The 25,187-nt window shown below is 48.5% G+C and overlaps 2 protein-coding genes across 8 annotated transcripts in view; one reads left to right on the top strand and one right to left on the bottom strand.

Moving 5' to 3' along the window:
• Window positions 1-322: 322 nt before the first annotated feature.
• On the top strand, window positions 323-8,288 carry NTSR2 (neurotensin receptor 2). The gene is made up of 4 exons (XM_072768924.1): window positions 323-952; window positions 4,883-5,132; window positions 6,671-6,761; window positions 7,745-8,288. The coding sequence occupies exons 1-4, from the start codon at window positions 323-325 to the stop codon at window positions 7,911-7,913; spliced, it is 1,140 nt and encodes a 379-aa protein (XP_072625025.1). The 3' UTR covers window positions 7,914-8,288.
• Window positions 8,289-13,736: 5,448 nt separating this feature from the next.
• Window positions 13,737-25,187, bottom strand: part of GREB1 (growth regulating estrogen receptor binding 1) — a 136,120-nt gene continuing 124,669 nt past the window's right edge. For 5 of the 7 annotated variants that reach the window (XM_072771060.1, XM_072771057.1, XM_072771058.1 and 2 more), the window contains 7 exons: window positions 23,875-24,079; window positions 23,323-23,497; window positions 20,763-20,981; window positions 19,355-19,490; window positions 17,197-17,397; window positions 16,633-16,771; window positions 13,737-15,542 (listed from right to left, as the gene is read on the bottom strand). In XM_072771060.1, coding sequence (XP_072627161.1) covers window positions 15,379-15,542; window positions 16,633-16,771; window positions 17,197-17,397; window positions 19,355-19,490; window positions 20,763-20,981; window positions 23,323-23,497; window positions 23,875-24,079 — 1,239 coding nt within the window. In that variant the 3' untranslated portion in view covers window positions 13,737-15,378. Of the gene's footprint in view, window positions 15,543-16,632; window positions 16,772-17,196; window positions 17,398-19,349; window positions 19,491-20,762; window positions 20,982-23,322; window positions 23,498-23,874; window positions 24,080-25,187 lie in introns of those variants that run through there. The other 2 variants (XR_012004776.1, XM_072771061.1) reach the window with 2 other exon arrangements.

Raw genomic sequence — 25,187 nt, forward strand, 5'->3', positions numbered from 1 at the left:
CAAAACACTTGCGCCGGCTCACAGGGCTGGTAAGTGAGGCCCAGCCCTTGGGGATCCCCTTGCACCCAGCACCCGCTTCCCTGGGTTGAACCCAACGGAGAAATGCAAAGGCAGCGAGCGCACAGGCCTCGGTGGCCTCGGTCCCCGGCTCGCCAGGCCAGGCGCGGCTGCTCAGGGGCCCCCTTCGGGGGAGGGCGGGTCCTCCTCCCGTCCCGGAGCCTCGCGGAGAGGAGGAGGCGCTCGCTCTCCTCCCCGGGCAGCCCGCCCAGTCTCGGCGGCGCAGTGAGAGAGGGAGGGAGCGCCGGGCGGGCGCGGGCGCGGGATGGAGAGCAGCAGCCCGCGGCCCCCGGGGCCCAGCGCCGGCCCCGGCCCCGCGCTCAGCCTGGACGCGCGGCTGCGCGGGGACCCGCGCCCGTGGGCCAAGGTGCTGTTCACGGCGCTGTACGCGCTCATCCTGGCGCTGGGCTCCGCGGGCAATGCGCTGTCCGTGCGCGTGGTGCTGAAAGGGCGCGCCGGGCCCCCGGGCCGCCTGCGCTACCACGTGCTCAGCCTGGCGCTCTCCGCGCTGCTGCTGCTGCTGGTCTGCGTGCCCGTGGAGCTCTACGACTTCGTGTGGTGCCGCCACCCCTGGGTGTTCGGAGACCTGGGCTGCCGCGCCTACCACTTCGTGCGCGAGCTGTGCGCCTACACCACGGTGCTCAGCGTGGCCAGCCTGAGCGCCGAGCGCTGCCTGGCCGTGTGCCAGCCCCTGCGCGCCCGCCGCCTGCTGTCGCCGCGCCGCACCCGCCGCCTGCTGTCGCTCGTCTGGGCCGCCTCGCTCGGCCTCGCCCTGCCCATGGCAATCATCATGGGGCAGAAGCACGAGCTGGAGACGGCTGGCGGGGAGCCGGAGCCCGCCTCGCGCGTGTGCACCGTGCTGGTGAGCCGCGCCACGCTCCAGGTCTTCATTCAGGTAAGGGCAGGGAGGGGGGAGGAGGGGGGAGGCTAAGGGGCCTGCGTTTTCACTTCTGATGCCGCTCCCCCACACACACACCCTCCCCACGCCCCACAACACAAGCAGGTCTCCCAGCCTCCATTGTACAGAGGACTTGGGGAGAGAGAGGCCTGGCAAAGAGGAGGCATTAAGAGAAACCCAGATTTGAATTCAAAGCTAATTGTGGGGACACCTGGGTGGCTCAGTGGTTGAGCATCTGCCTTTGGCTCAGGTCTGATCCCGGAGTCCTGGGATGGAGTCCCACCCACTTCGGGGTCCCTGCAGGGAGCCTGCTTCTCCCTCTGCCTCTCTCTGTGTCTCTCATGAATAAATAAATAAAACCTTAAAAAACAAACAAACAAAACAAAACTAATTGTGAAAGTCTGCTTTCTCACCAGTGGTTGCAAGAGCTGTGACCACATATTACTGGGTGTAAGAATTACAGGGGTGGGGCTGTAAAAATGTAGATTTCATAACCCACTCCAGCCTTCTACTTTTATCATCAAGACAGACTCACAAAACAGCAGACTATCCAGTTTAATGGGATTTTGTGGAGCTATAAAAGAGAGGCCTGGATATTCAATTTTAAGGGATCTCAGAAGAAATACACACATGAATTGTAGCCTTAAGAATTTGGGAAAGTAGAAAGTTATTAAGCCTGGCTGGAAAACGTTCCACGCAGCTTCAGAAGTTGCTTGCTCTGGTCACTATAGAGAATTACTCAGAAGCAACAAGGTAGGCTCCCTAATTTATAAAAATCCACCTCCTGTATCAGACATGTTTGCAGGTTGTCAAATTCCTTAGCCAAATCTGGACCCAATGATATCGAAGACAAAAACAAAAGCAGAAACACACCAGCAGGGAGAATAGTAATGGTACTAAAAAAGCTGGGCATGCAGGGGATCCAAACAGCAGTCAGAAGGAGGGGCCCCGCTGACAACAGTGGGAGCTGCTTCTCCTGCCACATCAGGTGGACTAGTCATGGCCTGACCCCTCAGCCGTCCAGTCCACACATTGCCCTCCCATGCCGGCCCAAGCACATCACGGCCACGGAGCAGTGTATCTAGAGCACCCATCTACCTCCCAGCAGCTCCCACGTAGGTTCTGAGTTGCAGCAGAATAGTCAGAGCCTTAGGCCTGACTGTGTAGCTCCCTGCTGCACCCTGGTGTGGCCGTGGCAATGAACCAGCAACCATATGCTCTGAAGGCCTGGTAGCCAAGTTCCACCAGTTTTCACAGACGAGGGTGATAGCTTCCAGGCTGCACCTATTTTGGAGTTGGGCTAAGGGGTGGGAGAGTGCCAAGCAGGGTCGGTGCTGCGAATATGCTGCTTGCATAGTTTATTTTGAGTGGTACAGACTGAGCGACGCAATAGAAACTGCGAAATGTGCCAGGGGCAAGCTTTTGACATGATGCATAGTGAATTCCTTCGGCGTAACAGCATTATTCGACAAGTAGCATATTAAAAACTTTAACTTGAGACATACAGTCTACGTTAACACAGCAAAATAACCAAACTCAAATTAGGATTATTTCGGTCCACCTTCCTTTTTAGTGTCTTGTCACTCAGGGTCCATCTTAATCGGTAATTTTTGGCCACAGAAAAATTGCTCATAGCTTTTCAAAGTACAAAAAACTGTAATTTTTCCAGAAAATTTTCAAAGTTCCCAAAGATTAATTACTAGTTTATAGATATATTTTTACCTTCGGTTTCTGTCTTGACTGGTATTAAAGTTATAATTTGATAATAAGTATGTTGTTGCTGATCAAGCCCTGCCTAGTTCTGCAACAAACTAAAATGACTGTCACTTATTTTGTTATTTTTTCTCTTGGTGCTGCTGATTTGTGAGCATGGATTAAGAACAAAGCATGAGTGTTAACTCCTTAAAAACGTACAGCACCCAACCCAGATATTTGGTACTGATTTTAAAGTGCTATTAAAATGTGCAGTTCGGGGGTGCCCGGATGGCTCAGTTGATTAAGCATCAGACTCTTGATTTTGGCTCAGGTCATAATTCTGGGGTCCTGGGATCGAGCCCTGGGTCAGGCCCTACACTCAGCGTAGAGTCTGCTTGAGGATTCTCTATCTCTCCTTCTGCCTCTTCCCCTGCTCCCTCTCTCACTCTCAAATAAATAATTTTTCAAAAAAATAAAAACTTAAAATGTCGTTTTAAAAAAAATGCTCACATAGAACCAATGAGGAAAAACCCTGCAACACATGCACTTTGAAATTTATCTGTTTTTTAAGATTTTATTTATTTGAGAGAGAGAGAGAGAGAGCACGAGCAGGGGGAGGAACAAAAGGGGAAGAATCTCAAGCGGACTCCACACTTAGTGCGAGCTCGACATAGGGCTCGACTCCACGACCTCAAGCTCATGACCTGAGCTGAAACCAAAAGTCAGATGCTCAACTGACTGAGCTGCCCAGGCACCCCAAATAGGTTGGATTTTAAAAATTAAACACTTAAAACACAAGGTGTTATGTAATAAACTTGTTTTTCATAAGTTAAAAAATATCAATAATTATGTTACAAGGCTTGTAACGTAAGACAGCTGTCCCCTTGCCACCCCTTCACACTCTGATTTATATTCTCTCGTTGAGGGGAGCTACTGTCTGCCCACCCTTGCCGCTTGCTGCTCTTTGCCTACATATTTCTAAAGAACACGCCTGCTTGATTTCACAGTTTTTACGTGTTATGCAGTGTCTTCTAACTGGAGAGGAGCATTCTGGTCTCTTACTTTCTCATCCCTACCCTCCTCGTCCTGTATCCACGCACACTCCTCACCACTCCTCCAGTGTAATTCCGTCAGGGAATAATAAGGTTAGTCCTGGACTCAGTACTTACACACTGTGACTATGTTAAACGTTCTTCACAGATGAACCACGTCATATATTTTTATTATATTTCCTTTCCAATATCACCTTTGCTTCCTTGCCATTAACAAAGGTCTTTTTTTTCCCCCCAATTTGCTTAGTTTCCTGCGCTCTATTTCTCATGCCTGTTTTACTCCTCTACTACAAGTATAAATACTACTTCAGCATATCCAGACCCATCCGGTCAACTGCCAATCGAATCCTCCAGGCTCCCCCTGGAGCCCCCTCTTCTGCTCCAATCTAACTGATGCACTTCGGCCACATACCCTATTTTTTGGACCTCAGGTCTACCTCTTTATTGGTATACAACCTTGTTTTGATGGAACACATGTTCTCGTAACCTCCTATGACCTGAGAAAAGGTCCACAGAAGGTTAAACAAAAAAGTAAGAATTTGCATGTCTGAAAATGTTCCAGATTATCCTCACATTCGCTGTAAGAGGGCTGAACACAGAATTCTAAGACTGAAACCACTTTTCCTCACAAGTTGTAAAGCATCACTCCATTATTTCCCAGCTTCCACCATTGCCTTAAAGAAGTCTAATGCCATTCTGGTTCCCATCCTTCGTATGTACCCTCTCTTATCCCCCGGAAGCTTTCAGGGTTGTCTTTATCCACAGTGTGCTAAAAGTCCTAAGAACGTACCTAGATGTGGGCTTATTTTCATCCATGGTTCTAGGCCCCCAGGCAGCCTTTCACTCTGGAAGCTTATATCCCTCACTCTTGGAAAAACCTTCTTCGATGTGGCTTATTTTAAGAAACTGATTTCCTGCCCTCTGTTTAATCTATTTGCTTTCTAGAACCCACTATTACCTAGGCCATGAATGTCTTCAACTAATAGCAAATATCCTTATGTCTCTCCTGTCTTTATTGCTCTTTCCCATCTTTCTGAGAAGCTTCTCAGCCTTATCTGGTAACCCTGCTGTTGCCCGTCTCCTGCTGCTGCTGCAGATTCCTGGGCCCTGGGCCCAGCCTGATGCCCAGCATCACAGAGCCTTGGTGCCACCACCATAAGCCATGGAATTACCTTTACAGGTGAATGTGCTGGTGTCCTTCGTGCTCCCCTTGGCATTAACTGCCTTCCTGAACGGGGTCACTGTGAGCCATCTGGTGGCCCTCTGCTCCCAGGTGCCGTCCACTTCTGCCCCGGGAAGCCCCGCCCCCAGCCACATGGAACTAATGAGTGAGGAGAGGAGGACGCTCCCCCTGGGGGGCCCGGCCAGCCTGGTGAGACACAAGGACTCCAGCCGGCTTCGCCGCCTCCAGCACAGCATCCAGGTTCTCAGTTAAGTACTCAGTAACACTGTCCTGAGCACAAGAGTTGGGGCTCCAGGGCCGCCACCCCTAACCCCTGGCCAAGTGACCTTGAGCAAGTTCCTATCTCTCTCCAGGCATACCTCTCTATGTCCCAGGGGAATTGTATGATCACCAGTAGGCTTCCATAAGGTTCGGTGGTATGATTATAGGACAGAATGGGAATTCTGTACACAAAAGCCCCATCTGCTCCAGGGAGTAATATAGAAATGAGATAAGTGGATACCCAGTTACTTTGCAGAGTCTGGCCTATGGATGGATACAAGAAGCAGCTGTAGTTGGGGACCTGCGGCCTGGGAATGATGGAATCAGACCAGCTGAGTCCCCAGCCCAGTTCTCCACCAACTCCCCACTTTCCCTGATAAAACATTGCTTGTTGGTTGGTTTTTCTAAGTATCTGGGTCAACTTGTAGGGGAAGCATTAGGAAGCACAGGGAAACAGTTGTCTCCAAACACCTGCGGTAATGCAGGCGCTCGCTAAGGTCTGGGAAGATTAAATAAGAGATCAGGGTCTGCTCTCATCAATGCCCCGGTGTTGTACATAGGACAGCAATGCAAGAGCTACATGTCATGTGATGTGACAAGAACAGAGGCAGCCCATGATGGTGCCTGGACTTCTTTCCATAGACAACAGCATTGAGAGTCAATGCCCAAGAATGCAGGGAGATTTGCTTTGGAGATAGGTTTTTTCCAACAGTCTTTGGGTGTGGGCTGTGCTTCTCAAGCTTCTGTGTACGTGAGAAAGGTGTGGAGAGGCTGCTGGGCCCCAACCCTGAGATTCTAATTCAGTTGCTCTGGGTGGGCCCAAGACTCTGCATTTTCACCAAGCTCCCAGTTGACATCAACGCCCTGATCCAGAGGCCACATGGGACTACAGATGGATTTGACAGTCAGGACAGGCATAGAGGAAGGGAGGGAGGGGGAGAAGGTTAGGGACAAAGGGGCCTGTTGGAAGACTGCTGTCACAGTCCAGTGGAGGGGGAATATGAGCCCCTAGGGTGGAAGGAATCAAGAGATGCTAAAGAAGAGCTTTTTAACAGATTGGATCTAGGGGATAATGGAAAAATCAACAGACTATCTGGCTTATGACTTAAGTGCTAGATGGATGGTGGGCCGTCAATCAATCAGAAGAAGGAACAGAAGAGGCTTTATGAGGCAGAAGCACATGTAAGTTCAGTTGTCTCTGCAGTTAGACAATCAGGTGGGAATATCTCGCCCTGAGTTGAGAGTATATTCTGGTGGTCAGGATGAGACTGTAGAAGTTTCTAGAAGCATGTCAGTGTATGGGTGGTGGTTAAAGTGAATATTCACCCAGACATCAGGGTAACATCAGGTTTGTCTGCAAATCCAGATAGGAATGTGTCAGATAGCCTCAAAGTCCCCTTCCATCCCCTGGACTCTGGGAACAGTTCCAGGGAAATGCTTTTGTCCACTTGGCATCTTCATCTCTGGAGGTGGCATAACTGAGAATGTTCGCTGTTGCTCTGTCCCTCCCTACCTGTTCTGCAGGAGCCATTGTGGCTGTGTATGTCATCTGCTGGATGCCGTACCACGTCCGCAGGCTCATGTACTGCTACATTTCCGATGACGGGTGGACCGGGTAGGTGCAGCAGAGGGACCCCAAGTGCATAGGGAAAGGCCACTGGGCTGGGCCTGGGACTTTCCATGCTCTCCACAGGGATTCCCAGTTGCTGGGTGTTTTGGAACTCTGGCCTCCATTCTAGCTGGTCCTGCCCAGTCTGTTCCCTCAAACTCTCTGAGCTGGGGGTGGGGAATGGGGCATTTTCTAGCAAGTTCACTGAACTGATAAGGCCAAGTGAGTGAGAGGTCTCAGTGGTGATCAGGGCTATGGGCAACCTGACTGCCGGACAGAGCAGTCCACAGGTGGGGCGCAGGGGGAGGGCCTTGCTATTGCAAGGAGAGGGGAGGAAGCCTCAGAGCCGTGAGTCCATGAGCTACCAAGGGCTCCCTTGACTGAGACCAGACCATGTATGCCTTTTGGGACATAACTGGAAAAAAGGAGAGAATCTACTGTCTTCCTTTGGGCAATCGCTATGCCTCTGATCATAAGTGGAAGGCAAACATCCAAGAGAAGAGAGATCCATGGAAATGGCTCTAAGGAAATGGCTGTGCCAACAGATGCCTCATCCTTGAGAGCTGCAAACACCCCTTACCTACAAATGCATATGCAAAGCCCTTCCCACTGCAGAGAACCCGTGTGGCGAGGAGCATGGCTTCCCAGAAGGACTTTCACTTCTTAGTGACGCCACATATCTGGACCACACCCAGCAGCACGAGCCTCCCGGGTCCCAGTGGCTAGGCAATGGCGCCTGTCAATCAGCAGGTGCACCTTGCACCATGCGGGGGACTGGGAACAGGGACTCAGAGGCTGGGTGGAGTCCACTCCCCCAAAAGGGCAGCTGGTGTTGAGGAGCCATTTGTCGAATTGACACCATGCTTCCCAGGAGGAGAGAACAGGCCTTCCTCACCTGGCCCTTTGGAGGAGAGATGCATTCTCCAGGAGGGGTGGATGCTGTGAGGAGGTACAGGTCCTCTTACATGCCTCCTGGGTTTCTCTTCCAGAACACTCTACAATTTCTATCACTACTTCTACCTGGTGACAAACACGCTTTTCTACGTCAGTTCGGCCGTGACCCCCATCCTGTACAACGTCGTGTCCTCCTCCTTCAGAAAACTCTTCCTGAAAGCCCTCGGCTCCCTGTGTCGACAGCACCACCGCATGGCGCCTTGACCCCTGGAAGCCCTGGAGCCTCACCCGAATGGACCCCAGCTGCGGGCTCTGGGGCCCCATCCCCTAGATACGCCGACCTGGACGGAGCAGAAGAATGAACGAAAGCAAACAGCAACTGGCCGCTCAGTCACTAGCATTCAGACAAGCTATTTTATCACAAGTAACTCAAGCTCTGCAGTCAGATGCACTCATCCGGACCCCCGGCCCCGCCACTTACCAGCTGTGCATCTGCAGGCGAGTCGCTTACACGCTGAGCCTCAGTCTTCCCATCTGTGTGATGGAGATGAACAGTACCCAGCTCTTAGAGTTGTTCGAAGATTAAAGTGCTTAGCACAGTGCCTAATGCATAATAAATAATAAATGTTGGCTGGCATATTTTTTTGTTACTGTTGTTACTATTCTCATTATTGCTGTTTTCCGCTCTCCTGGAAGTCCACTACATTCTCCTGTAGTTTTATGCTCATCAGTGTGGGCTCAGATGTCTTAGGAATTTCCACAAATAACAAATGACAATGCTCCAGAAGCGTACTGCACTGTCACATCCCATGGGCAGTAGTAACATTCTCCAGTCTCCCCCAGTAGGGAGGTGGCAGCCAGTAGAAGGACCCCATGAGCTGTGGGAGGCCCAGGGGCACCCGCTCCCCTCTCCTGGACTCTGGCCAGTGTGACTGACTGATGCCAGGCATCTGGGGCTCCCTGCGGGAGGACAGATGTGCGGCCGACCTGGATGCAGCAGGGTGCCAAAGACTTTATTTCTGGGATCCTGGGAATACTCTCATTACCACTGCCATCTTCTACGTGGGAAAACAAAAGCAAAGAGAAGTTAAGGAAAGTTCTTCTCCCACTATTCAGTAATGCAGGGATCAAAACCCAGGCTTGGGACCGAGCAGCCCAGGCTCACCAAGTGCCTCGAGCTGCTTCCCAGGGTTCTGATGGCCAAAGAGGAACAGAAAGTAAAGACTCATTATTAACGAATTGGATGAGTCATGATACTCCACTCAGTCCACCCAAATCCTATTTGTTAGGCCACCATTAAATAATGAGTATAAATCTCATTTAGCAGCATAAACATATGTGGTTGTGCTATCAAAAGAGAACACAATAGAAAATTACATTATAATATATGTAGAAATCATTCAGACACAGAGAAAAGGTCTAGAATGGAGCCCTTAGTGAAAGTGGTGGGTTTGCTGAGGAGGCACGAGTGACCCGAGGACTGGGGTGCTTTCTATTAACTTCATGCCAGGATCTGAGCCTAATGACGCCTGGCACCCAGCAGACACTCAGATGTCTGGCAAAGGACAGAGAAACCTGGCTTGTTTCCCTCCAATTTGCTAGTATAATATTGTTTGTATGACATCAAAATAACACATTTCAAACAGAAATTAAGTTCCCCCTACTGTTGTTCCATGGGCAGCACCAGCACTGCTACAGCAGAGCCTGGAGCGTGGGGTGGATCCTCACGTGGGGGTGTCACTTATTAGCTGTGTGACTTAAAGCAAATTCCTTCACCTGCTTGGGCCTCATGTCACATCTGTGAAATAGACATCATAACAATTATCCCCTAGATTTTAAGAATTAAATGGTATCATAAATACGAGGGAAAAAAATGCTTGAAAAGCATAGTATCTAGCACCTGAAAGTGCTCAGTTGGTAGTAGCCGTTGTGAATATAATAAAGGAAACTCCTGGTTCCCAAATGCCAAGTATCTTTCTAATCCCATCTTTAAACAACGTCTACTCTATTTTGTGTGGTTGGCTGGACCGTTGGCCTGCTTGGCTAAGATCAGGAGCCCCCAAAAGGGTTCTTTTCATCAGCCTAGTCTTACAGCCATGACTTCATCAGTGCCGAATGTTAGGAAGCTTCCACTAAACTCTGAAAGGCAAAGTATGCATTGCCCACCTGTAGGAGTTTCCTAGGGCTGCTGTAACAAAGCACCACAAAGTATGTGGCATCAGACAGCAGAAATCTATTCTCTCACAGTGCTTGAAGCTACAAGTTTCAAATCAAGGTGTCAGCAGGGCCCCAAAAGACTTGGGGAAAGACTCCTTCTTTGCCCCTTCCAGCTTCTGGTGGTTCCCAGCAATCCTTGGCTTGTAGGTTCATCATTCCCATCTGTCTTAATGGTCACATGGCCGCCTTCCTTTGTTACTCACTCTCTTAAGACCTCAGCCATACTGGATTAGGAGCCCATTTCATTCCAGTATGACTGGAATATTCCCATAATCCAGTATGACTTCATCTCAACTAATTACATGAGCAACAACCCTATTTCCAAATAAGATCACATTCTTAAGTATCGGGGGTTAGGACCTGGATGTATTTTCGGGGATGTGATTCAACCCAAAACAGCGACCAAACCCACCCTTCTTGGTAGGGTGGACTGCCACCCTTGGGAAAGATCCTTTTATAGAGCAAGAACCAGAGTTGGAGTGGCCAGAGATCCCAAGAGGGAAAAACTAGTGCTCGTCAGAGTTAAAGAAAGAAAGGGAAACTGGGACAGGATATTCAGTGAATGACAAATGTAGTCATGGATTCTTGTTTCTCCTCTAGACATGGAGGGCTTTAAAATGCTGCACTGGCTTTCCAACGGTTTTGTTAATTAAAATGCTAATTCCTTCTGCTCTGGGAAGTCTGCCTAAGCAAGTAGACTAAAAAAAAAAAAAAAAGAAAAGAAAAGAAATGAAAGCCGTCAATACTAGATGTGCCCTTGGTTCATAGTCTTCCCTTAAAGAGCTGTCTGTAGACTCTGAAGCCAGATCTGGAAAGTTAAATGCAAATTTTGTTATTAAAGGAGTATCTAAACATTAATGTGGGGATCGCCCAGACTCGGGATGACACATAATGCAATATATTTGGTATATGCTGGGATCCACTACCTCCCACAGGTGACCCAACACCTCTCCCAATGAAAGAACTTTGGATCCGTACTTTTATCGTACAGAGGGCCTTCTGAGCCAACAGCGCCTCCTGATGAGTGACATTTGGTGGGAGTACATTACTCGAGATGGGAAGTAACCGTGATGTTATTGGAACTATGCTTACACCCGCCGGCATGAACCTAGGTTTGTTCTGTCCCTTGATAGCTGTGTGATCGTAGACAAGTCATCCAACCTCTCTGAGCCACAGCTTTTTCATCTCTAAGATGGTCCCAATGGTAGCTACTTCAGAGTGCTATTGCGTTGGCTAAATAGTAAACAGTCACCTAGTTAAATGCCTGGCACATACTAGGTGCTCAAAAAATGTTTGCTGCTACTGTTGCTCATGTCATAGTTGACGCATTCTCCGGGGGGTGGGGGTGGAAGGGAGGTGCGGTGGGGAGGGCAGGTGACCTGGCAAAGGAATCGAGGAGTGAAACCAAGTCTCCTGGTTTCAAATCCCATGCCCTCCCTGCCACCACCTCTGCCAGGAGAACTCTGACATCCAAGTGAATGTTGCAATTACAGCCTGACTCTTCCTTTACTGCAAGAGTTCTCAAATTGCTCTAAGTCTTCAGGGCAAAAGAGCCACAGCCTGTATGTTTATTATTCTTATCTGGTTTGAGGAGGACTGCCATGTCTGGCCTTGCAAAAGTACAGCTTTCTGTATCTTCCAATGCTCTGGAAGAGTTTTAATTTTAATGTGGCAAAACACACGTAAAATTTACCATTAGTATGATTTAGCGCAATCACAAGGTAATGCAACCACCACCTCTGTCTAGTTCCAGGATGTTTCCTGGGATTTCTATTCCATAAGAATTCTCGACTTGATCAAACATCCTACCGTGTCAGTCGACTCTCACGTCTATTGCTCTTCTGTCTCTCTTTTCTGGAGAGATGTACCAGTCTCCAATTATGGTTTATGCAATTATCCCATTATTGCCCTATTCTTTTCCTAACTGTTCTTGCTTTCTAGATTTCATAGCAGTGCTGGCCTATCTACAAAGTTTTGCGACCTTTATGATCCCTTTGGATTCAACTTTGAACTTTAAAGAATCTCTTCACACACTTCATTTCTTAGAATTTTGAAGCCCATTCTGATTAGCTTTCTTAACCCAGTCCAAGAGCCTCAATATGCTATTAGGTGAATTTAATCCATTTATATTTATTTTGATGAAGGGTATGTTTGGATGTGTTTCTGCCATCTACTTTATTTTTTTTTTAAGATTTTATTTATTTATTCATGAGAGTCACAGAGAGAGAGAGGCAGAGAGAGAAGCAGAGGGAGAAGCAGGCTCCATGCAGGAAGCCCGATGTGGGACTCGATCCCGGGTCTCCAGGATCATGCCCTGGGCTGAAGGTGGCACTAAACCGCTGAGCCACCCGGGCTGCCCTGTCATCTACTTTATTTACCACGCTTCTCTCTCCCCTCCTCAGCCCGTTCTTCCCTTATACACTGGGGTTTTTTTGGTGCTGCTTTCCATTTATTGTTTAGACACTGGACACCCTGTTGCATTTCTTCCAGCAATCACTGTTTTTTAAACATATATTTAAATATTCCTTTTCTGCTAACATGTTACTCACCCCCACCCCATTAAATCAAGAATTTTAGTACAATTTCACTCCTTATTCTCTCAGTTCCTCCGTCACCAGCCACTCCCACCCCCAGCTCCCATGTCAGAAGCACCTAAGACAGAAGAGTCCATCAGTGCGCATGAGCACTACCATTTGCTGGGCATATTCAAGTCTCCAAACACACAGCAGTGAATGTATCTTACAAAGTTCCTACTTTCAGAGGAAAAGACAAAGAAAACACTAAACAAAATATATTCTATTGGGGATGACCTCATTGAGGAGGTGACCTCAGAAGGATATGAGCAATGTGAAGGGGAGAAGTGTCCTGGGCAGAAGAAGCAACAGGCCTGAGTTGGGTACTTGCCTGACAGTGGCCAAGGTGGGCCAGGAGGGCCGGGTGGCTGACATGCAGTGAGCAAGGGGAACAGTCAAGGGTAAGCACAGACCACCAACATTCCTATTTCCTGGCTTCTCAGGGATGCCCCCCTGCCCCCCAGCTACACCTTCTAGCTGCTTCACTCTTGAGCTTATCTGCCTACTTCATCCGCCTACTGAGGTTTCAGTTTTGATTTCCAAGATCCGTAATCCATCCTTTTTGTTCTGGATACCATATAATCTATTTTCTGATTTTAATCACACTTGTTTTTATAGGATAGGATTCCGTTTGCTTTACTCACTCTTTATTGAGGTTATCATCCTTCACTATATAATGTTTGCTTTTCTTATAAGTCTGAGTTGTTTATTCATTTCCATACAGGGGGTTCCTATTTGCTTATTTTGTTTACTTCCCCACGTGACTATGGGGGACAGGACAAGACCATGGAGAGGAGTGGGCCAATAGCTTGTCTTCACAGAAGTCTGGACCCCCTATGCCCTCCTCCTTGAGGCTCCACACTCTGCTGTAGCCTTAGCAACGGCCACCTGCTTAGCCTGGGGTGGTGGCATCTGTAAGCGTTGCAGAAGACCTAGAAGAAGTCGAATAGCCCAGCTGCCCCAAATTATAATCACCCTGACAAATGCCCCAGGCCACCTTCCAGCTTGCTTAGCTACTCCAAAACACACAGCACCCCTGACCGCATCTTCCCGTGCACATTTCTCTGCATGTCTGAGCTGTGCTTTCCTTCATTTCTGTTCTTCTGTACCCCCAATTGTGTCTGCTTTTCTCTTTTAGGGATTCCTCCATGTGTTAACAGGCGCTTATTTTTTTGGATTTATTATTTCCTTTCCAAAACTGTCTTTTCCCTTATGAGATTTTAAGCAGGGAGTCCCTGGAGATCACTGACCACACTACTTCTTCTCAAAATAATGCAACTAATGCTCACCAAAGAAATCGTAAGTGCACTATATATTTTATTCATAAGGCTGGAACAAACAAGAATAGTAGTTTGAGTTGTTTTTCAAGTTTAAATTAACTAATAAAATGGGAAGACTAGCATGGAAACTATTTACAAAAGACAAACATAACTAAAGAAGGTAAGTTTTTATTCCAAGATAGGAATAATGGCATATACAAAGTGATCGTTTTATAAACACTGAACTAATCTTTTATATTCATGGGCTTTTTTTTTTTTTCTTAGGGAAAAAAGAAAGATTAACTCTTTGGCATCATCTTTTAAAATAATTTCTTCTTGGGCTGCTATCCGTTAGAGTGCTTATAAATGTCTAAGAGGAATGTGTAGGAATGCATTCTGATGGTTCATTTCTGAAGATCTTTATTCAGTTAGGGACACTCCAGAGGCATGGTGGTGCAGGGCAAGACAGACTCTGGTCCAGAATCCAGGAGTCTACTTGTCCATCCTTCTGCTTCCCTCCTGCATTGTGATCTTGGAGAGGTATACTCTCTGCATCCGAACCTTCTCGTCTTCCAAGTGGAAAATAATCGTACCCACATGGGCTGCTGGAAGGAATAGGCAGGATCATAAGTGTGGAAGTACCTGGTCCAATGCCTGGCCTGTGGGTGGCACTCTAGGGCGCTGGCTCGATACACATTCCAGGCAGACAAATGCTGCGACGAGCATCATGGAACATTCCTGCTGTCTTCTCTGCTCTGTCCCCTTCCACTCTGATCAGGGCCAAGCACTCATGAGAGAAAACAAGCTATTTTAGGAACTAAAAACTGAGCTTCAATAAATTATAATCAAATGTTTAGTTCTTACCAACTATTTTATATGTCACTTTGGTTGTTTTTGTTGTTTCAAAGCAAGCAATTTGGTCCTCTTTCCTTTGTAAGGCAAAGTCTGTCTCTTCACGTCAACCTCTGCAACCTTAATCTCCTTCCTGAAACCCTTTTTGTTTTAAAGAAAGTTTCTTTTCACTTTTGCCCTTTCTAAGAGGTAGGGTATTAACCCTATAGGATTTTATTTTAATAGAATCATATTTGCTCTGAAGTAAAACCATTTGCTTTACTTTCTTAGAGTTGATGCCTTTGGGCTAGTTTCTAGAAGAGCAAACTTATAGGCAATTATATAATTCTTAGAAGACGACCTTCGTTTCTTCTTGTCTCCACCCTTTGGTAGTTAAAACGTTCTTCTGGAATATTGCTTTGTAGGAGGTAATAAGGAAACCCACATAGCCAAAATCCTATCCATTGCCCAACATATTGGAACCTCTACGAGAAAAATCCAAGAGTGATCCTTTAGCACTACGAGAGAAGTCAAGTTTGTCCATGGAAGCACATGGATGACAGGATAGCAGGCAAAAGTTTTTTCTTCATAAAACAGGCTTCAGCAGAGCCCAGGGCCATGTGGTCTGGCCCAGAAGGCAGGGGCATGGGTTTGCCTCCTTCTTGCTGCCGACTCCTCCTCGTTGCTTGAAGACTCCGTGTATGTCCGGGCCTGGGTTCCTGACATGTAGGCTGCCCAACAGTCCCAGGGCCATCCCAGTTCAAGCACCCATGGATCTCAGAATTCCTTTAGCCTCAAGCGTGAGGTCCTGAAGGCTCCATTCTTGCAGAAAACCTGCTGCCATGTCCCTCAGATGTGTCGTCCAGTCAGAAAGAAGAGTGGCCGGTCTTCCTTCGCGTTGGCGGTCTGGAATTCGTCCCGCAGCCGGAACTGCCACTCATCCTCCAGTTCGAGGCGGACCACTGTCTGTCGCAGGGAGTTCCGGTCCTGGCAGATGACACACAGGGTGGCACCTGCATGCAAGGGCAGGGCAGAGGCAGGGAAGAACGTCAATGAAAGCTACTGCCTGGGTTCTACTTGCACTCTGGTTTACTTGTTCTTTTGGTCCGTCTACCTCCTACCTACATGTCCTATCCTCCTATTACACCAAATATTTCCTGAGGCAAAGACTATGTTAAAAACTTCTGATTACTACTTCCCAGGCCTCACAAAGCTTTGGTGCTCAGAAAACAACCCTCCCCCCAAACCCCCACCCACCCACCCGCCCTCAAGAAGGTCAGAGCAAAGACATCCAAGGGTAAATGAAGATGGGTTAGGGATCCCAGCTGGCTGGCTGGAAACAATTTTTTTAAGTCCTATAGAATGAACGCCTGTCACTCTCAACCACTCTAGCATGACAATAGCTATAGAATGAGAAAGGCCAGAGTAAAAGTCAAAGAGCACACAGTACCCCCAAGACGAGGGGGAAGACCTCAGGTGTCAGGAGGAAGGAACATCTGGGGGAACTGGGTGCTGAGGTTAAGAATTTGGCCTAAAAAGGAACACAGAAGTTGAAAATATCTATTTGCTGGGGCGCCTGGGTGGCTCAGTCAGTTAAGTGTCTGCCTTCAGCTCAGGTTATGATTCCAGGGTCCTGGGATCAAGTCCCGCGTCGGGCTCCCTGCTCAGTGGGGAGTCTGCTTCTCCCTCTCCCTCTGCCCCTGCTTGTGCTCTCCTGCTCACTTTCTAAAATAAAATAATAAAATAAAATAAGATAAAAAATAAAATAAAATAAATAATAAATTAAATCAATTAAATAAAATAAAATATAAAAAATAAAATAAGATAAAATAAAATAAAAAGTAAAATAAAATAGAAAAATACCTATTTGGCTAAAAGAAAGGGGATGTGTCTTGTCTCTACCCTGACAGGTACAAGGGAAAGAGAGCCATGCTGGGATCACATCCTAGCCTTCTTTCCTAGATGAGGGCAGTCATAGCCCCTCTCTGCGCTTCAATTTACCCACTGGCAAAAAAGGACTGGGACCAGAAGCCACCTCCACAGACATGCCAGGTGATGAAAGGCATTTAAATTAAGATCCAGGGTAAAAGTATGAGAAGTTACCTTTCAGAAAATGAAACTTTTTCAAAAAGCTAGCTCCCACAAAAGAATCACAGAGGTATAGCAGGAGTCCACTAAACATGAAGTCAGAGCAGCTGATGTTTAGAGAGTGGGGCCTGGAGCTCACGTAGCACACAGAGATCTGGAAAAGAAGAAACCCATGAGAAACCGTATTTTCCCTGACACACTCGACAACATGATGCTAGGGCTTCGTGTCTAACAAATACAAACCGCTTGGTCAAGCTCAAGGCTACTGGGGGGCCAGAGACAATACTTAGCATCATTTGCAGATCTAAATCCTAAAAATCAGTTCCAAGAAATTGCACCCCGATTTCTCTACTCATTGGTTCATTTGAGAATCAGAACTCTTTTGGCATCAGAGCCAGCTTTCATTCCTAACGTATCATACTGGGGGCTAAAGCATTTGAACTCTCAGCCATAAAGTGAGGTGAACACCTGAGGCAAAGTGGCTGAGCAGTTCTAAGTCCGAGTCCTGGATCCTGGAGCATCTGTTTTAGGAGTGTCTCAGGTTCACGGGCTCACAGCCGGGCCCCCTCTGAGAGTCACCTGAGATCCCAGGTTAAGGTAGCAGTCGACGGACAGCACGGGGTGGCTGTGGTTCTTCAGGGAAAGCGGGAAGAAGCGGTGGCTGTGGTGTTGGAAGAATTTCTCCAGCAGAAGCTGCGCGGGGGCAGCGAGGAACGTGTGCTTGCTGTCGGGCGCGCAGATGTACTGGGCCGGCACGACGGCCGCCGCGTTGTCGGACACCTGGCGGGGAAGGGTGGGCTCAGCCACTCCCAGCAGCCTGGCCACAGAAGTCCCTCCCCAGGCTTCGGGGGGTGTGGGGGACAGTGACCCTGCCACGGAACACCCCATCGCCAGGTAGAGCTGGCAGGTGAGAACATAACCCTCAACCATGAACCTCTATAAGAAAATTAGGCTTTTACCAAAGTGGAACGTGTGATACTGGTGAATGTGATTAGGAGGGATTGTGACATCGATCATTCCATTGCAAAAAACTGGCCCCCTGGTCTAGAAAACTTGAGAGAACCCACAGACCTTGGGAAGGGTCGGCCACACCCCTGCCCCCAGATTCCATCTACCTCCCACCTGCCCCCATTGCCCTTCCTGCTGACCCCTTGGCCATCCTCTCCCACCACCTCTTCCTCCACAGCCAACATGCTTTCCATGCTGCAGCCAGAGAGACTGTGGACATCAATAAAACTAATCAAATTCTCCGCTGGACACCCATCAGTGGTTTCCCATTACTTCTCCAGAAAGTCCAGAACATTCCCATGGCTGGTAAGGCCCTGCTTACTTCTCCAAGCCCATCTCTGCTGCTTCCCCTGCTTGTTATGCTTCTTCCACACTCACCTCCTTGCTCCCACCCACTTAGCTCCTTTACCTTGATTCTTCCTTGATCCTGTTTCTCATTCCCCAGGTCTCTGCTATAGTGTCACCTTCTGGGGGACACTCACACAAACGCCCACCCCCACCCCTCATGCAGTGAGGTCTCCCTGTGACACCCATCACCCTAGTGGCACCTGTCACAAGGACACTTGGCTACGTACTCAACATCTGCCTCAGCGGCAAGGCTATACGCTCCTGAGTGAAGGGACTGTGTGCTCAGTAAATATTTGGTGAGTGAACGAAAATAGTTATTTCATTCACGTGAAAGATTATCGAGTGTTTCCAGCTCCCTACATATAATTAACATGCAACTAAACCCAATGGAAAAGAAGATGATGCTCAAGATAAGAAGATAAAATATCTGGAGCTAAAAAAGTGATACTCAGGGATATGAAAAAAAATTTGTTTTAAGAGCACATCAGGGTCTTTTGATAGAATTAACGTGATAAAAATCAGAATTTTTTTTAAAAAATTAAATCTAACACATTTTCAGTAAGAAATCTCGATGGTTTAAAAAAAATCTCAATGGTGGGTGGCAATAGGACTTAATCAAAAGATTCTTAAGTTCTTCTGGAAGTACAGACCTTTTATTTAAATGTCTTGCTGCTTTTTTAAATAGACATGGACTTTCCCTTTCAAAGAAGGCTTCACTCCCTGCCCATCGGAAGGGGCAGACGGCGGAGGGCTTGGGACTGGTATCTAAATCCAGACCTGGCCCAGCTCAGGCTAAGCGGTTAGTGGAGACAAGTTAGAACAGAGGCTGGGAAGAGGCAGGTGGCATTGGGACTGGCTGATGTCCATCATCAGGACAACATTCAAGGTAGACGGGGTCAAAAAGCAGAGAATGGGGCTCTGGCCCAGGGATCGGAGAGACCTTCAGGCCGAGACAGGCCAGCGACTTTCCATCTCAAACTGTGCAGCCAGCACTGACGTAGTCAGACCGTGCTTCCCCCCACCAAGGGGCCGGCTCGTGCGCGGACAGCACAGCTAGCCGCCAGCCCGTGGGTGCCGCTCAGTTAATCGGCCAGGCGCCCCCAGGGGCCCAGAGGGGAGCACGGCCGCTGCCCCCGGGAGCTCTGTCTGGCACAGAAGCCAGACCGGCGAGCACAGAGCACAGTGCCAGGACGTTCAGGGCAGGCAAGCACACGGGCGGGACGTGCACCGGTACCCATCAGAACCACAGTTCAGGAGAGGAACCCGATGGCACGTCTCCCTTCCCGAGGCTGATGATTCGAAACCTTGCTAACCGCAGCCAGCACTCAGGCCCGCCCCCCGAGACTGGGTGCCACCCTGCAGCCACACCTCCGCACCTCACCTTGGACGTGATGTGGAAGGATCTGTGCCCACCCACCGCAATCTGCTTCTTCATCACACTGAAGCGGTTGAATCGGCAGAGCAGGAGGCCGGCGCTGTGCACTCGCAGGTTGAAGTCCACGTCGTCACACATGAACCTGCTCAGAACCAGAGGAGGGGGCGGATAGGACTGGATGCAGCCCACGCCCCCGGCAGGCCCCTCCAAGCGTGGGGAGCAGGTGTCCCTGGGCTGGGGGTTCTGGGTGTGCAGTAGGCTCCTTCCTGCCTTCAAGACCTCCTCTACTGAGGCACATAAGTAAGGCGACAGAAACAAGGACGACGGATCCGGCTGTGTCTGCACCAGGACAGGTGGCGCATACCCAAGGCTTAAGCTGCAGGTGCACTACCACTGCCGACCGGATGCTACAGGCACCGTGTGAGGGACTCACAACCCCTTTTCATCTAATTGTTCAAGAGAAAACAACAGGGGTGCCTGGGTGGCTCAGTGGGTAAAGCGTCTGCCTCCGGCTCAGGTCATGATCCCAGGGTCCTGGGACTGAGCCCTGCACCCAGCTCCCTGCTCAGCGGGGAGTCTGCTTCTCTTTCCTCATGCAGAGAGAGAGAGAGAGAGAGAGAGAGAACAGCAAACTGCCCAGAATAAAAATATTAGCCACTTCTTACAGCTGAGGAAAACAAGGTTCAGAGACGTAAGGCACGTGCCTAAATTGCAAAGTTGGTAAGTGGCAGGACCCAGATTCCCAGCAGGGCAGCCTGGCTTCCAAATCAACGCTGCCACGAGGGCTGTCTTGGGAGTGTGCCCACTGCCTGGCCCGCAGAGACACCTGATAAGCCATAGCAAGTGGATTATTGTTGAGATGTGAGCGCCTCTGCTGCTAGACCCAGAGACAGTATCACATGGAAATTACTTTTCAGTTTTCTTCAGTGCTAAGGTTCCTAAAAAGCAACACTCTTCCAAGGAGGCAAAAAAAGGAGGGGGGGGGGGGGCCAAGAGAAACAAGGTAGAACAAATGTGAGTCACTGAATAAAGTGTCATGTGGACTCAGGAAGGAAGTTGATGGATTTTATGCAAATCTCCCCTCCACAAAATTAGACAACGCAACATTTTTTTAAAATACTCCATGAAGGGGTAGCCTGGGTGGCTCAGCGGTTTAGCGCCTGCCTTCAGCCCAGGGTGTGATTCTGGAGACCTGGGATCGCGTCAGGCTCCCTGCATGGAGCCTGCTTCTCCCTCTGCCTGTGTCTCTGCCTCTCTGTGTCTCTCATGAGTAAATAAATAAAATTTAAATGAATAAATAAATAAATGCTCCAATGGATGGTATGGGCAGGAGGCCGCTGGTTTCTGGCCCCACAGGACAGAGGAGGCTCAGGGCCCAGGGGTGGTGCTGACAGCCACAGGGGGCAGGACTCACCGATTCTGGTTGTACTGTACGTTCTGGGTCAGGTCCACGTTCAGGATGAGGAAGTCGTGCACGTGGCAGCGGGAGAAGGGCTCCCGTACCTCACTACTCCCGGTCTTGCTGGACCACTTGCGCATGCCAATCAGGGCATAGTGGGTGATGTTGGGGGACGCCTCAATGTGCTGCATGATGTACTTCAAAGACACGTTTCTTTCTGACCAGGAAAGTTCCCTGCTCAAAAGAGGAAGATTGGTGGGACACTCAGTGGTTGAGCGTCTGTCTACCTTTGGCTCAGGGCTTGACCCCGGGGTCCTGGGATCGAGTCTCACATTGGACTCCCTGCAGGGAGCCTGCTTCTCTCTCTCTGTGTATGTCTCTGCCTCTCTCTGTGTCTCTCATGAATAAATCTTCAAAAAAAAAAAAAACAACAACAACAACAGAAGATTGGCGCCCCTGGGTTGATGTGCAAACAGCAGCCAGGCCCCCTGGATTGGGCACTGCTTTCCAAATGAAGCTTACGTGCTGCGTAGGGCTGGTGTAGGGGGAACCCGTCACAACCACCACCAAGTGCCAGGAGCCGTGTTGGCCATGTCACATTTACGGTCGTTTATCCTCATGGTGATCTCATGACAAGGACACATCATCCCCATTTTACAAATGAGGAAGAAGGGGCTCTGAAGAACTTGCCCAGCGTGACGCCTCAGAGCTTAGATTCAAACAATGTGGTCTGTATCCGAAGCCCACACTTTCCCCATCACACTAAAATACTTTGCATTTCTGGTTTGCAGACCTGAAGGTAAAATGGTGGGAGAAGAGCAAAGCTTCCCACCATGACTTCCAGTGGGGAGCGGGGGGAGGACAAAGGTAACGTGTATGCACCTCCCTCCCCCTCACCACCAGAGTCTGCGGTCTGCGGTCTGCGAAGACGACAGGGACACCTGATGACCAGGGAGGGGGTGCGGACAGCAGGGACTCCAGGGCCAGGAGTTGGGCCCAGGCATGCCGCTCAATGATTCCGGTCCCCGGCTTGCTTTTCCCCCACCAAGGGGCTTAAATAAACTCCCCAGGGCCCTGGCCAGCCCCAACATCCCAGGACGTTAACTGCAGCTTCAGAATGGAATTCAGGAAGGAGGAATGAAAGCCAGTTCTGTCCCCATCTCAGGGAGAATATTGAAAACAAAGCAGAATCACTGCTCCTGTAAGCCACGTGCAGCTCTATCACAGGAAAACATTTTTTTTCTAGAAGAACAGTAATTGGTGGTCATAGGTACATGATGATATCACTAACATAAAAGAAATGAATGAACCCATGTCCCTTAAAAAAAAAAAAAGGGCACCTGGGTGGCTCAGTGAGTTAAGTGTCTGCTTTCAGCTCAGGTGGTGATTCTGGGGTCCTGAGATCAAGTCCCGCATTGGGCTCCCTGCTCAGTGAGGTGTCTACTTCTCCCTCCCCCCTTCTTCTCTCCCCCTGCTTCTACACTCATGCATGCATGCTCTCTCAAATAAATAAAATCTTTTTTAAAAAAAGATTTTATTTATTTATTCATGTGGGATACACAGAGAGAGGCAGAGACACAGGCAGAAGGAGAAGCGACGCCTTGAGCCAAAGGCAGACGCTCAACTGCTGAGCCACCCAGGTGTCCCTAAATAAAATCTTTTTAAAAATTTAAAAATTAAAAAAAAAGCCAAAGATAATTAGGCAGCCCTAAACTGAAACATTCATGTGGCAAAATCACATAAGGAGATATTTTACCAATGACATTCGGAGTCTATCTACTGAGCCTTTTCTGCCGTGTGCTGCTCTACTGCCCACCTCCAGGCACACCATTCAGAGTTTAAGTAATCCTCAGGATAAACCTCTAGCACAGGTATTAGTGTCCCTTCAGAAGATGAGGGAACTAGAACCCAAAAAGATTTTAGTTATTACCCTAATGCACAGCAAATGAAAACACAGCTGGGCATTAGGAATTAGGCAGGGATCCAGGGGAAGGGTCTACAAGACTACAGGAGGGAATTTCTGGGGCACCCATGATGCTCCATTTCTTCAAATAGGAGTTGACTAAATGGGTATTCAGTGTGTGAAAGTTTCTGGATGTGTATCATACTTTTGGTACATATTTTATTTTTTATTATTTTTTAAAGGTTGATTTATTTATTTGAGAAAGAGACAGCGCACGTGTGCGTGAACAGTGGGGAGGAACAGAGGGAGAAGCAGACAGCCCCCTGAACAAGGAGCCCACATGGGGCTCAGTCTCACAACTCTGAGAACAGGACCTGAGCCAAAATCAAGACTCAAACACTTAACCGACTGAGCCACCCCGACGGCCCTGCAGAGATTTTATACTGAGTATCTATTGTGTGATTTTTCTATAGGGATTAGAAATCGATACATTTTTTTTTTTTTTAAGTAAAGACTTAAAATAAAGCTGGGCTTAGAACATGAGCCCGCCACATGCAGGGCTCTCTGTCCACCACACACCATGCCTTCTAAGATGGGGTGCCCCCCCGGGGTCCTCAGACACTGGCTGAGATTCCCCCTGTTGAAAAGGAACAGGGTCGGGGAGCGTCTCACCTGCTTCTTTCGCCGCCACAGTCCACGTCCACCACGTTCCACATCACGCAGGAGTCATCGGAGATTACAATGAAGGGCCAGATGTCCTGCGGCTTGATCCCAAGCTCCTCCTGCCGGTTCCGCTCCAGCTCCAGGTTGTGGTAAGACAGCTCCTTGATCAGGAAATGGGCGGCACCTGGAATGACCAAAAACCACTCCCACTCTCTGGTCCGTCCTCCGTGGACACCCACACAGGACAAAAGCCCCAGTCAGAATGAGAACAGCTCATCGAGGCCCACCCGAGACCAGCCAGCTCCCGCTGGTCCTCATCTCCATCGCCAACCTGCACACACACGTGTCTGCTTACCCTTGCTGATCACTGAGAATGTCAATTAAATCAATAACCAAACATCAAAGAAAAAAGGATAGCCCGGTAGATCAAAAAAGCTTTAGAAATCAAAAAGCTTGATGAAAAAGGTTGAGTATGTTCATCTCTAGAATATTCTCCCCAGGCTCCATTCACAGAAATTTTATCAAGTAGGGCAGGATAAAAAAAAAAAAAAAAATGCCTACCAACTCCAGCACTGTTGAAGATACTCGGGAGCACCAGCATGATGTGGTTGGGCCAGTATTTCTTATAAATAGCCATCTCATACTCCTTGACAACCAGCACATGCAAGTGGCTAGCTCCATCCATGGCGTGGTACAGGTTAAAGAGTCCATGTTCGTGACGGCCGGTGGTTGGAGTGAATGTTGGACTTTTTATATATTCATGACTCTGGAAAACATAAGAGTAATGAGGGGCAGTGGTTGTAAATATGGTCACAATCACTCCCTTCCCTTTGAAATGTGACTCTGCAGCACCTCCCATCCAAAGATGAAGCCTTTTTCCAATTCAATCCAGCTTAGCCTCGGGACTTGCTTTTGTCAAAAAAAATAAAAAAATAAAATAAAATAAAATAAAATAAAATAAAATAAATAAAATAAAATAAAATAAAATAAAATAAATAAAATAAAATAAAATAAAATAAAATAAATAAAATAAAATAAAATAAAATAAAATAAAATAAAATAAAATAACAGTGAAAATGATGGTGTGCCAGTTCCAAACCCGGTCTCCAGAGGACGGACACCTTCTGTCCTCTCTTAGAACCCTCTCAGGATGAGCCGGGGCTGGCTGCTGGTGGAGGACAGACCACGGGGAGCAGAGACGGGCATCCCCCTGAGACCACCCTCTCCCAGCCAGCCCCCAGCTTACCCAGTAACTAACCACAGACACATGAGTGAGCGCATCCAAGCCAAGGTCACCACACAGCAGGACCGAGGTCAAGCCGTCAGCCCAGAGAATCAGGAGCTAAGGAAGTGCTTGTTTGGGAATGGTCTTCATGCAACCCAAACTAACTAGCGTGTATCAATTACCCAAATGCAGCATCCTGCCAAATTAGCACTGAGTATGTGGCTAAGTATATGCTACTCTGGAAGACTTACATCCCTCAATCCCTTATCCATACAGCCTAGCTCCTTATATACTTGGGTTGTGAATCTTTTACATAAATAACTATGTTTTCTTCCACCCCTCCCTCAATAGAAATTTCTTCTAGTTGAGCTAGGTCTCCTGCTCCTTCTGAATTCCTCAGAGCACCTGCTACCAAGCTGTAATGCAGCTGGTGCCCCAAACCAGTTTCTGGTCAGAATTGGCTGGAAAAGTGAGTGGGGGAACACAGAAATCCTCCACCAGGGCAAGAGCCCACCCCAGCCCACGGGGTAGGAGACACCCTATAATCAAGACCCCACTGGTTCTTTGCAAATGTTTTTCGATGCTTGGTAAAATCCTGCCGGGTCTGGAAAGGCTATTCAACACTATGATACTAGCCCTCTGGAGAAGG

The sequence above is a fragment of the Canis lupus genome, chromosome 12 (assembly GCF_048164855.1).
Source record: "Canis lupus baileyi chromosome 12, mCanLup2.hap1, whole genome shotgun sequence".
NCBI classification, from domain to species: Eukaryota; Metazoa; Chordata; class Mammalia; order Carnivora; family Canidae; genus Canis; species Canis lupus.

Bases quoted from the DNA above. Each gene is read 5' to 3' on its own strand.
- NTSR2 (XM_072768924.1), top strand. From the start codon at position 323: ATGGAGAGCAGCAGCCCGCGGCCCCCGGGGCCCAGCGCCGGCCCCGGC. The intron at 953-4,882 runs GTAAGGGCAGGG...TTACCTTTACAG, and splicing joins CGCTCCAGGTCTTCATTCAG to GTGAATGTGCTGGTGTCCTT. The intron at 5,133-6,670 runs GTTAAGTACTCA...CCTGTTCTGCAG, and splicing joins GCACAGCATCCAGGTTCTCA to GAGCCATTGTGGCTGTGTAT.